Source organism: Rhinolophus sinicus, linkage group LG01 (assembly GCF_036562045.2).
Source record: "Rhinolophus sinicus isolate RSC01 linkage group LG01, ASM3656204v1, whole genome shotgun sequence".
In the NCBI taxonomy this organism is placed as follows: Eukaryota; Metazoa; Chordata; class Mammalia; order Chiroptera; family Rhinolophidae; genus Rhinolophus; species Rhinolophus sinicus.
Genome location: NC_133751.1, coordinates 127,332,463 through 127,345,863, shown reverse-complemented (window position 1 = coordinate 127,345,863; position 13,401 = coordinate 127,332,463). Strand labels below are relative to the sequence as shown.

The following is a 13,401-nucleotide window of genomic DNA, read 5'->3' as shown; positions in this document are numbered from 1 at the left end:
AGTCTTAAGAAATTGTTTATAAATGTAGTTCTTACTGGGTGTAACGTAGGCTTGAAGCTAACTAATAGACATTCCGTCTCTTCAATCACTGGTTTGACTCTACAGCTAATAGAGCCGGGCTGCAATGTCACACCTCACCTCTAGGTGTCAATATCGCATCTTATTTCCTCAGCCTAAGAATTCATTAAATTGGGAACTTTAAACTCTGTGAAACTTATTAGTGCCCCTAATTTTCAAATTCCATGAGTTTAACATGAGGACGTGCATCTTTAGGTCATGGAATTTTGCTCCTAAGAAGTAGAGGCACTAGTAAGTAGGTGCCAACAATATGACCCGCCCCTATTTTAGTCTGGGCCCTGACAAGAGGAGAGAGAGAATGGTCCTCATCACAGCACATGGCTCCTATTAATGTCTCGGAGGAGTTAGAAGGTACCCTCTGCCATGTTTCAGCGTCAGGAAAGAGAGTAAGGGTGTCTCTCTCCAGACTGGTCCCCACTTTGGGCTCTGTGGAAAAGCCTGCAGACTGTGGCATTCTGAGGGGACACCAAGGGCCTTGGTTTGCCCAACTCTTCACAAGAAAACTTGACAACGGTGGTTAAATTAATAAGTGCAAGTAAACGCTTAGATTTCTTGTTTGCTAGAAATCGGGGTGTGGGGGGGGGGTGTCTTGGAACAAATTTAATGCATCCCTCATTCCAGACTCACAGAACATATTGAATTAGAGCACTAATTTGTTTTCTGAAATCAAACCCCCAAACCTCAGGAAATGTTAGGCTGGAGTTTCATTACATGGAGACACCTGCTGGTGAGCTGTGAAATCGCAGCCCCGGACTATGACACACATCGCTAGTAAAATCAGCTTCTGCGGAAGGGCCCGCATGGAAGCCTCTTTTCCCAGAGCGTGTGCTTCAAGCTTCTTCTCTGCTTGAGAAGGGAAGCCTGCCCTCACCCCACACTTTGGGCATCACCTAGCGGGTGAGGGGAGGATGTGACGAGACAGTAGCCTCTCAGGACCCCAGCATCATAGCATTTGGGTTCCGTGTATCCTCCCTAAGGGTAAGGGTGGCCTAGACCTCATTCAAGAAAATAAAAACGTTCCCACTTTAAGGTTGCGAATCCCACGCCCATGAAAAACGATTCTTTGCCTGGGCCTCTGGGACAGCCTTGCAGCTCAGCCCTCCCTGGGAAGTTACTGGAGATCCTTAGACATGATGATGGGGAAGGACCCGCTCTCTGGTGAAGAGAGGGAGCGCCGCCTGGAGGCCTGGAGTCTCTCCCCACTTCCGTGGGACCTTTCTAAGGCAGTATTGAATCCGGGCCAGGGCGCAATTCAGTTCATCACCCCTCAAGCTGTCCTCAGTGAGACTGCAGCTACGGAAAAGACCTTTAGGCACTTAAGTTGCAACATGCAAACAGGAGAGGAGAGTTTAAAATTGGGGATTGGGAAGAATGTGGGGGGTGGGGGTGGGGTGGTCTGAGGTCAGTGACCTCTGCGCAGAGAAGTCCCCTGGTGTGCCCACCTGTTAATGCCGAGCTGACTCTCTCCCCCCAACACCCACCCCCGCAGTTTATGGGAGGCTGGTTTGCACATCCTATTTTCAAGAATGGAGATTACAACGAGGTGATGAAGACACGGATCCGTGATAGGAGCTTGGCCGCAGGTCTCAACAAGTCTCGGTAGGTCCTGGTGTCCACACACTCAGCCAGGAGAAGGTCAGGAGGAAGTTTGGTCTGTGGCGCCGAACTGAGCTTCCTGGGTGGACAGCACGATGGGGAGAGCATGGCAGTTTGGGTCAGAGAGGTGTGTCTGAGGCAGTTACTGGATCTCTGAGCTTCCTTGCTTGCTGGGAGGATTAAACATGATTGTGCGTGTAAACTCTTAGCCCAGGACTTGGCACCGCTATGTGCTTGACAAAAGGCAGGGGCTGTTATTGTTATTATTCTCCAGAACAGCCAGGAAATCTACCTCAAGGGCACCCATTTCTTATCAACTCACTACCTCATTCCAAGGACAAATGTCCCAGCTCATCCTATCCTGGTCTATCACCTTTTGAGTGAATGGCAGTGGGTGATGGCTAGACGTGAGCTTTTAGTCATTTGGCCAGGAGGTGGCGACAGTTTGCACAAAGCAGTCCTTCCTGGCCTACTCCTCTTCCTGTGAAGGAAATAATAGCAACATAGACAGCAACTAACATTTAGCCATCTTCTGTTGGTACTTTTATTCCTATTTAAAGAAGAGGCATAACGATTAGAGTAAGATCTAATCTTACTCTAATGAGGGAGCTGGGGTATGAACCCAGGCTGTGTGATTCCAGGGCCCATACTTGGTTGAGTCACCCAGCTGGGCTTAGAGGTGTGGTGTATGGAAGAGGACAAAGGGACCGGGGCTTACAGGGACATCCCCACAAGCTCTAAGGTCGCTCATGTACCATAGCTCAAAAGGCAGGAACTCCTAACACAGGCTTTGAGTTTTTCCTCAGACTCCCCCGTAGAGCCAAGCTGTGAGGATCCCACAATCCAATCCCCATCCTGGTCTGGTCAGGGCATCCTGCTGAGCAGGCTGTGCCTAAAGGTCTGACCAGCCAACTCTGGTCTCCAACAAGCACGTGAGCACTCCAGTCCATCGACACACTTTGCCGAGTGCCTACTATGTGCCCAGGTCAGGTCAGGGCCCAGCACAGCAGGGTCCATGGAAGGAGAAGCTTCCGAGTCTGGCTCAAGTTGCCGACACACCAGCTAGGAAGACAGTAACCCTCATCACTCCAGGAAATTCTATTCCCCAATTTCTTCATGCAAAGAAAACTCAGAAGATGAGATCAGTGTGGGCTGGGTAGACCTAGGAGCAGTCAAGGAAGGACATCAGCTGAGCTGGGCTTTGACAATGAATGGCCTTTGGGAGAGCATAGGGCATTCCATTGGAAGGGCAGCGCATGAGCACCGACCTAGAGGCGGGAGTGAGTGGGGCCTGTGCGGCTGATGGTGTGTGGAGGGGGACAACACAGGACTGGCCTGGGAGCAGTAGGGGGGCCAAGGCCACTGGGTGGAGGGCCTGGAGGGAGGCCAGGCAGGGCTCGGCTTTGGTGCCATGGGCCCCGAGGAGCCACTGCTGGCTCCCGAGCAGGGCAGTGAGGGGACCGGGCTTTAGTGTTCTGCCAGCAAGTTCCAGAAACCCTAAGGTGGGGAAGGTTTTGATCCCCCAGGTTAATGGTAACAGAAAGGTCAAGATGAAGGTGTCAGACGCCTAAGCAGGGCAATCGCTTGGCAACCCGAAACTAGCAGCCCAGGGTCTCCCTGTCAGGAGATGTATGTAGTTAGATTTGGCTGAGAGGAACCTGTAAGTGCTGCATGCAAGTGCCTGTTAACCGTATTTTATAGGAGAGTTTCACTTAGACATGAAAAATGCCCTACCAATGTTTTTTTTAAAAAAAACAAGTGTACCGGTAGCAAATTATGGGAGAAAAGTTCAAAGCTCAAAAGGTCGGTAAATTTAATTTGTAAAAATATTTCCCCTACTGATAAAAGTAGACTTTGGAGAAAAGAGACAAGCCAACACCACAGCAAAAACAGAGTAACTTATGGTAATACACATGATAAAAGATAACCTTGTAAACATGAAGGGTTAGTCTGAAGTTATGTACCTCAGACATGTTCTTGATTTCAAAATCTATCATAGATGGTAAGTAGCAGAAGTTGCATATGTTAATTTTTGAAGGAAATAAAAAATAATATGTCTGTGTGTGTGTGTGTGTGTGTGTGTGTGTGTGTGTGTGTGGCCCTGAAGGGGAGGCTTATAAAAAGATAATTTGCAGTTTCATTTTGCTGACAGGAAGAGGGAGGGTCTGTAACAACAGAGGGAGGCAGGTCTATGGTCTGGTAGGAGGAGCCTCGGGTACTTCCGGCAGGTACTTCCGGCAGGTACTTCCGGCAGGTACTTCCGGCAGGTACTTCCGGCAGGTACTTCCGGCAGGTACTTCCGGCAGGTACTTCCGGCAGCAGCTGGAAGGGCGTCCTTGCTCCTGGCCAGCCGCCCCCGTCACCACCCTCGTCACCACCGGTGCCTGTAGTCACAGCGCTGCCCAGCCCTGCGCCAGGACTCTGTCCTAGGAAGCATGACTCTTCCTCAAGTCCTGCGCCCTAATGGCTCCTTCCCCCCAGGCTCCCGGAGTTCACGGAGAGTGAGAAGAGGAGGATCAAAGGCACCTACGACTTTTTTGGGTTCAATCACTACACCACTGTCCTGGCCTACAAGCTCGACTATGACTCTAATATCTCTTCCTTTGATGCAGACAGGTAAGACACCCCGCGGGGCCCGCCTAGAACAATCTCTGGAAAAGACAGTAAGTTGCCCCTTTGCCCGTCTCTTACTTAGAGGCCTGCACGGCCTCCTGCTGCCTTACACCCCGGGCTTTGTAAGATGAGCGCCATTCCTGGGACACCATCAAACCCCGGTCAGTCTCATCGTGCTACAGGCTGGGATTTCCAGGGTGCTTTCCATAAAGACAGAGGTGCTTGGAATTGTTAACGTTTTCCAGAAAAATTTTTACTTTCCCTTGTTTTCCTTTTTTTGTCAAATTTCACTTACGAGGTGTATTTCAGTTAAAGTAACAATAAGGTTTTTTTCCTTGTCAAGGTAAAGGTCAAACCATTCTGTATTGCACAAATAATGTATGTTCACGGTGGAAACAAAGCAAGAGTAGGAAATTCTTTTGTGTGTTATTTCAGAAGGACACGTGTGTGGGAGGGTGTACTACCTCTCTCGTGTATACTTACATTATATATAGTTCATATAGTATATATTTATATTTATACATATATATTCACTTATTTTTTACCAAAGAAAACCAGGATTATATATACACACAGTTTCGTTCCTTTTCTAACAAGCATCTCAGTGGTGTGACTGTCCAGGTTTCTTTGAAAACAAATGCCTACACCACAAGAGTCAGGCTCAGAAGGGGGGCTGAGAAGACCCTGCTGGTCCCCATTCGGGCACCAACCACTGAACTCTTGCTGCTTTATTGGTCCTGGGATTGTCTCTCCACTGACCTGCGCTCAAGCTTACAAAATGCCCCACATTCAGTTCAGCTGAGCAAGATAAATCCAGTTACTGATAAAACTAATTTTTTTTCTTTGAAGAGTTTGGATGTAAGAAGTATCTAAATAACTGGTCTTTATTAAAATGTGACTCGAGACGTTCAAGCCTGTGCTTCCCCCAGCAGGCACTCCTTTGCACAACCTGTTGTCCTTTCCTCGTCTCTCACTGGACGGAGGGAGGGTCCGGGGCGCTTGAAGCAGGTCCCGGCCTGCTGCTCTGTCACCGCACAAATGGCTGGTGCCTGTGGCACTGGCCAGATGCAGATGACTCGGGGCCTCTTCTCTGCAGACGTAGCACTCACACCCCACTGAAGACTGGCTGGGGAAGCCCGGAGCCCTTCCACATCTGCTGTGCGGTGTGGTCTGTGAGCCCGTGGACGGTGAGGTCCATGAGTGAGACCATCCACCGGACAGGTGGGAAGCTACAACAGAGAGCTTCAGGGGCTTGTCCAAAGTCCACCAGCATTGAGTAGTGCAACTAAATTTATGAAAAGAGAATCTGAGGCAGTCTGTCCTGGGTTTTGTTATGACTCTTAAGACTAGACAAAACCTAAGGCTTTTCCTAGTATAAATCCTGTTTTATCTTTTGTGCAAAGGCCGCTTGGGTTTACAAAAGGAGACCTAATCTTGTGTTTGAACTGGTAGGGGAGTTGCCTCCATCACAGATCGCACTTGGCCAGACTCTGGCTCCTCCTGGCTGAAAATGACACCGTTTGGCTTCAGGAGGATCCTGAACTGGATAAAGGAGGAGTACGACAACCCCCCGATTTACGTGACAGAGAATGGAGTATCCCAACGGGGAGAAACGAGCCTCAAAGACACTCCGAGGATCTACTACCTCCGCAGTTACATCAATGAGGCGCTCAAAGGTATGATCCCCCCCATGCACCTTCACTGTTGGAAACACCTGCTGACCTGCTGACGCCTGCAGTTAAGGTGGTGCTGCATCCACGAACCCCCATGAGAGATGAGGCTTCTTGCTCCTGTTGGGTTTAAGCCTTAAGTTTCTTCCTTCCTCGATGTAAGCTCAGCGAGCAAACCCAGTTGCCTGACGCAGCTCGACCTGAGTTGCTGGCCTGAGCCATTTGCGCCCCTTGCTCACCGATGTCGGATGTCCCTGCCCTCAGTGCCCTCCTGAGGACGATGTGGGCAGAGGCCGGGAGGAATGGGTGGGGGCACTGCCTGTAGGGGCTTTTGCTCCCCAAGCAAAAGTTTGAGATTCTCAGCTCAGCAGGACCCAGGATGGGCCTATGACAAGGCAAAGGTAGATAATACTGAGTAAAAGAGAAGGAGCAATACAGCGGTGAATACAAACGATTAGAAAATCCTATTGCAACTAAAATCTTTTCCAAGGGCCACTTATTTTCTATAAGGAACACTAGTCTACCGACGATCTGACTCCCCCTCAGAGGGGAGCCTTTGTAGAAAAACGCTGATGGCTCTGCAGCTCCATCACAGAGGACCAGCTACCAAAGAGCACGCAGTGGATGGGCCGCTTTCTGAGGGGGAAAACAAGCTCACCGTGACCTGACGTGACGGCTGTGGGGAGCTGTGGGCGGGCACGGCCTCGGCAGGCCTGGCGCAGGAGTCTGAGGGAAGCTCATGCCGGGGCCTGTGTTTGGGCAGCTATGCAGGATAAGGTGGACCTTCGAGGATACACGGTCTGGAGTGTGATGGACAACATCGAGTGGGCCACGGGCTTCGCAGAGAGGTTTGGTCTGCATTTTGTGAACTACACTGACCTGTCCCTGCCAAGGATTCCCAAAGCATCAGCCAAGTTCTATGCTTCGATCACCCGGTGCAACGGCTTCCCGGACCCAGCGGCAGGGCCACACCCTTGTCTCCAGCCAGGTGAGTTGGGCTCTGGGCGCAACTGAGGCCGGAGGGTGATGGGCGAGAGGGCCTTTCTGTGTATTCTATTAGGTTGGTGCAAAAGTAACTGCGGTTTTTGCTATTGTTTTTAACCTTTTAAACCGCAGTTACTTTTTTTTTAAATAAATTTTATTGGGGAATGTTGGGGAACAGTGTGTTTCTCCAGGGCCCATCAGCTCCAAGTCATTGTCCTTCAATCCAGTTGTGGAGGGCGCAGCTCAGCTCCAAGTCCAGTTGCCATTTTCAATCTTAGTTGCAGGGGGCGCAGCCCACCATCCCATGGTGGGAATCGAACCGGCAACCTTGTTGTTGAGAGCTCGCAATCTAACCAACTGAGACAGTCAGCCACCCCTCAGCAGCGTCTCGTTTTCCTCAATGTAGTTGTGGAGGGGACAGCCCACTGGCCTACATGAGAATTGAACAGGTAACCCTGTTGTTCAGAGCTCGCATTCCAGCTGAGCCATCCGGCCACCCCTAAACCGGTTACTTTTGCACCAACCTTAGTTTATTACCCTCCTCTCTGCCTTTCCATCCCTTTCACTCATTCAACTAATATTTAGTTTCTTTGTTACATTCAAAGTTTATTATGAACTTAGGATGGAACAAAGGCGCTAACTCAGAGTTGATGTGACATCTAGAAACCAGGCCCTAGGCTGGGAACAGCAGGCCTCGTCTCATCCAGGTCCCACCACTAATCTGGTGTGCGGCCTGGGCAAGACCCGAGGCAAACGTTCCGGGCTGATGAGAATCAGATATAATGACTGTTGGAAACAACAGTGCCTGGCATAATGTAAGGAGCCGTGTTTGCTGAATGACTGAAAAAGTATAAATTACTACACCAACGTAGGAGACAATCACCCAGTTTAGACGATACCCTAACTGCTGATAGAGATGTTTAAAAAATAGAACTACTGAAGTTCCTTCAGAGGCTCAGACTCTGGGAAAGGGACGCACCCCCAGCAGTGCGCACCCTCTGGGCACCTGTGCGACTTCTCCATCCAGCTCGGGGTTAACACAGGAGAACTTCAACCGGTAAGTCCGTCTCCGTCTGTACTAGTGCGTGACCCGCCCTCTGCTGTACTCCTAGACGCCGCACCCACCGTCAGCCCCGCACCCACCGTCAGCCCCGTGAGAGAGGACAAAGTGCCGTTCCTGGGCCTGACACTCGGTGTGACAGAAGCGCAGACAGCTTTGTACGTCCTCTTCTCCCTTGGGCTTCTCGGCATCTGTGGTGTGGCGTTACTGTCATACATGCACTGTAAGCGCGCCAGGCAACGGAAGACACAACCAGGCCACCAGGAACTGAGCCCCATTTCTTCATTCTGACCCCCATGTTTCTACCTCCTCCAGTTCTGCAAAATAAACCGTTTGTTGACCTGTATCTACCTTTGCTGCCCACAAACTCTTTAGGATCTTATATTCTGCCCCTGCCAGACTTCTTGCACTCTTAGAGACTGTGTTCATCTTGAACGATTCCAAGTCCCTGATTAAAATGGAGATATCTGCATCTTGCCCCAGTATCAGGAATTCATTTGGGCGTTCGCAGCAGACCCTGCAAGCAGCTCTTATGGAAACATGCACTTACTAAACTCATCTAGTGGTTCTGTGAGCTGCTTCATTTAACTGGGCTGGTCCCAGTTTCAGAGACTTTAAAGGCAGAACAGGAGTAAAAACCATAGCAGCCCTTTTTATAAGAAACCAACTCACTGCTTAGATGGACAGCAGTGTCACCTCCTGCCCTCTCTTCAAGCTCCCTCCCAGCCTCACAGCTTGTGTTTCTCAGAAAATACAAGTGGTACAGTGAACATGTCCTATCCCCTACAATGATGCTCCTTGAGAAGGTAGATTCCCCAGAGGTCACGAAGTCACACAAGCCATTTGGGACGTCAAAGCCGTCCCACCGGACCAAGGCTTTCTGCTTACATTATATATTCCCTGTGCCAGAGAAACCATAACATACAAAGAGAGATGACCTGCGAATGACCCTTCATTCCACTGCACTTTTTCTGTCCTTCCTGCCTTGCCCCTGCCTACAAGCAGACTAAGGCCCAAAGTATGGCCTTCAGGGCCCCTGTGATCTCACCTTGGTTCACTTAACCTGTTTCCCTTTTTCCTCTCAATTTGTAGTAGTTCTGAACTGCATATAAGTCCCTGATTCTCCCATACTCCTTTGTGTCTTTGCAAACACTTGTACTTCCGCCTAGGACGCCCTTTCTCCTGAAAATGCCTTTTAAGTCTCAGCTCAGCTAAGACTGGAGAGCGCCCCTGAATTGCCCATTCAGACACTCCTTCTGACTTTGCTTGTGCTTGCCTCCTCCCATGGCCACATCAAAATCACAACTTCACAACTAAATTATAGAATAAACATCACTGAGATCACTTTGTAGCTCCTACCAAGAGGCCCCAAGTGTGGCATAAGTGGCAGTTGACCATGGCCTGTACCAGACCACTCCCAAGAGGTTCCAGAACCAACACACCTGGTGGCTGCTTTGGACCACACCAGAGCACCACCCAACCGGCTACACAAGTGCGACACCTGAAAGGCGGAATCAGCTGGCGTGAGCCTCGCTAAAGCCACTCGTGCTCTGTGGTGTCAGTCACACCAGTCAGCCTGAGGGTCAGCCCCACCCACTAATGTGCCACAGCAATCAAAGCTCCACAACAGGAGGGCACACACAACCTTCACAAGGGAGCACCCAGCTCTGGTGACCAGGGAGACTACACCACTGGGAATGCACGCACAGGACACCTACTATATAAGGCCATTCCTCCAAGACCAGAAGATACAGCAAACCTACCTCACACACAGAAACAAACACAGGGAAGCAGCTAAAACGGGCAGACAAGGAAACATGTTCCAAATGAAAACACAGGACAAAGCTCCAGAAAAAGAACTAAATAAAATGGAGACAAGCAATCTACTAGACGCAGAGTTCAAAACACTTGTTATATGGATGCTCAATGAACTGAAGGGGAAAATAGAAAAACTCAGTGAGAACTTAAAGAGATAAAAACCATAAAAAAGAACCAGTCAGCAATAAAGTATACATGAAATGAATACATTAGAAGGAATCGCAGCAGATTAGATGAAGCAGAGGATTGAATCAGTGATCTGGAAGGCACGGTAGCAGAAAACACCCAACACAAACAGCAAAAAGAAAACAGAATTTAAAAAATGAACACAGCTTAAGAGCCATCTAGGACATCAAATGTACCAACATTTGCATCCCAGGGGTACCAGAAGGGAGAGAGGGAGAGAGGGAGAGAGAGGGACAGCAGGGATTTAAAATTTATTTGAAGAAATAATGACTAGAAACTCCCCTGACCTGGGAAAATAGACATACAAGTCCAGGAAGTACAGAGGGTCCTAAATAAGATGAACCCAAATAGATCCAAACCAAGACACATCATAATTAAAATGCCAATGGTTGAAGACAAAGAGGGAATCTTAAAAGCACCAAGGGAATAGTAGTTACATATATGAGAGCTCTCATAAGATTATCAGCTGATTTCTCCACAGAAACTTTGCAGGCTAGGAAGGATTGGCACGAAATATTCAAAGTGATGAAAAGACCTACTACAAGATTACACTACCCAGCAAGGCTATAATTTAGAATCAAAGAGAATTTCCCAGACAAGAAAATGCTAAAGGAGTTCATTACCACTAAACCAGTATTATAAGAAATGTTAAAGAGACTTCTTTAAGATAAAAAACATAGGAAAGAAAAAAAAATCTCTCACTGACAAAGGCGAATAGTAAACGCAGTGGATCAACCAACTGGAAAGCTAGTACAAAGGTTATAAAACCAAAGTAGGAAGATTATGTGTAATTACAAGAATAAATTAAAGCGCACACACACGCACACACACACAAAGGAAAAAAATAATGACAAAAACAAATGGGGAGGGGGTGAAAAAAAATTGTAATGAGTTTAGAATGTGTTGGAACTTAAGTGACCATCAACTTAAAATGGACTGTTATAAACACAGCTTGGTATATACGAAGCATGTTAACTACAAACCAAAAATCTACATGAGATAAGAAATAAAGGAAAAGGAATCCAAATACAAAATTGTAGCAAGTCATCAACATACAAGAGATGAGAGTAAGAGACTAAGGAAAGAACATGGAAGAATTACAAAAATAATCAGAGGGGGCGGCCGGTTAGCTCAGTTGGTTAGAGCACGGTGCTCGTAACACCAAGGTTGCTGGTTTGATCCCCGCATGGGCCACTGTGAGCTGCGCCCTCCTTAAAACAAACAAACAAAAATAATCAGAAAACGATAAAATACAATAACTACATACCTATCAATAATTGCCATAAATGTAAATGAACTAAATACTCCAATCAGAAGACATAATGTGGCTGAATGGAATGAAAAAAGAAGACCTGTATCGTACATATGCTGCCTACACAGACTGAAAATAAAGGGAGGGAAAAAGATATTTCATGCAAATGAAAACAGAAAAAAAGGTGGGGTGGCAATAATATCAGACAAAACAGACTTTGAAACAAAGGCTGTAACATAAGACAAAGAACATTTCATAATGATAAAGGGATCAATCCAACAAGAGGACATAACTCTTGTAAACATTTATGCACCCAACACAGGACCACCTAAATATATAAATGGACATAATGGGAGAGATTACTACAGTAATCAAAACAGCATGGGACTGGCATAATAACAGACACATAGATCATTGGAACAGAACAGAGAGCCCAGATATAAACCCACACCTATACGGTCAATTAAACTATGACAAAGAAGGCAAGAATATATAATGGGGTAAAGACAATCTCTTCAACAAGTGGTATTAGGAAAACTGGACAGATACATGCAAAAAATGAAACTAGATCACTTTCTTACACCTTTAAAAGAATAAACTCAACATGGATTAAATACTTAAATGTAGGAGGTGAAACCATGAAACTCCTAGAAGAAAACATAGGCATTAAATTCTGACATCACTCTTAGCAATATTTTTTAGGATGTGTCTCCTTGGGCAAGAGAAACAAGAAAAAAATAAACAAATGGGAACTGCATCAAACTGAACACTTGTTGCAAAGTGAAGGAAACCATCAACAAAATGAAAAGACAACCTACTGAATGGGAGAAGGTATTTGCCAATGATAAGGGGTTAATAATGCAAAAATATATAAAGAACTCATACAACTCAATTATCAATGAAACAAACAATCCAATTAATAAATGGGCAGAGTACCTTAATAGACATAGGGAATATAGTCGATAATACTGTAACAACTCTGTATGGTGTTAGATGGGCACTAGAGTTACTGGGGTGATCACTTTGCAAGTTATATGAATGTCTAATCATTATGTTGTACACCTGAAACTGATATACAGTAATGTCAACTGTGATTGAAAAATAAAAAAATAAGAAAGAACTTGGGGAAAAAGAAGAGTAGTTTTCAACTGCTTGAAATTTTATTTCTTGTAAATGAACTGCTGTATCTATAGAAAGTTCCTAAGAAAATGTTCCACTGCCATGGACCCCCACCTGGAAGTCAGGAACTATGGGCACAATTTTCTCCATCAATAGACAGGAACTTTGTCAGATGGGAATGAAGGTGGTTCCTAAACTGACAGTGAAGATATTTCTTGGGTAGAAAGACAGTATTATAAACAGTCAATTATACATAAATTAATATCAAAGTTCAACAACTTTTTTGGGGGGCACATGGACAAAACAGTATAAAGTCTCACATTAAATAAACTTGTACGAAGAAAAAGGATAAATCTGGGGGAGGGAATATTAAAACTTTATAAAACTAATTATAAAAAATACTTTGGTAGCAGACAGAGGAGAGAACAAAAATACCAACAAAGGAAAAGAGAGCTGAGACAGGGAACAACTACATATATGACAAAGGTGGCATGCCCAATCAGTGGGAAGGATGGGTTACTCCATACATGGTGGTGGGTCAACAAGTGAGCTCAAGGACATCACAGGCACGGGGACGGGAGCCAGATCCTTCCCAGATTTAAATGTAAAAATAAGGAAACCAGGAGAATACTAGGATAGATGAATTTTTAAAAATTAATTTAAGTGAGAAAGGTATTTACTCATATAAGCAAGACTTAAGACCCAGAGGCCATCAAGAAACATAATAAATATGACCACATAAATATTATGGCAAAAAGTTACCAACAACATACTCATCAGAATATAAACAGGGAGAAAATATTTACAGCGTATGTCAGACAAAGGGCTAATTTTCTTAATACACATAGAATTCTTATAAGTCAGTAAGAAAAAGATGGAAAACAAAATAAAAACTGGCAACGAATACTAACAAGCAGTTCTCAGGAAATAAATCAAAATGACCAATGTTAAAAGATGCTCAATTTCATTCATGATCAACACAGTACATTAAAAATGCAGACAATTTTTCATCCATCATGTTGAAA

At 46.2% G+C, this 13,401-nt stretch overlaps 1 protein-coding gene across 1 annotated transcript in view; it reads left to right on the top strand.

The window, feature by feature from the left end:
* The window catches only part of LCT (lactase), a 43,155-nt gene extending 34,677 nt beyond the window's left edge, over positions 1-8,478 (top strand). The window contains exons 13-17 of the mRNA XM_019731126.2: positions 1,568-1,677; positions 4,156-4,290; positions 5,740-5,963; positions 6,721-6,945; positions 8,054-8,478. Coding sequence (XP_019586685.2) covers positions 1,568-1,677; positions 4,156-4,290; positions 5,740-5,963; positions 6,721-6,945; positions 8,054-8,292 — 933 coding nt within the window. The 3' untranslated portion in view covers positions 8,293-8,478. The remainder of the gene's footprint in view (positions 1-1,567; positions 1,678-4,155; positions 4,291-5,739; positions 5,964-6,720; positions 6,946-8,053) is intronic.
* Positions 8,479-13,401: the final 4,923 nt, after the last annotated feature.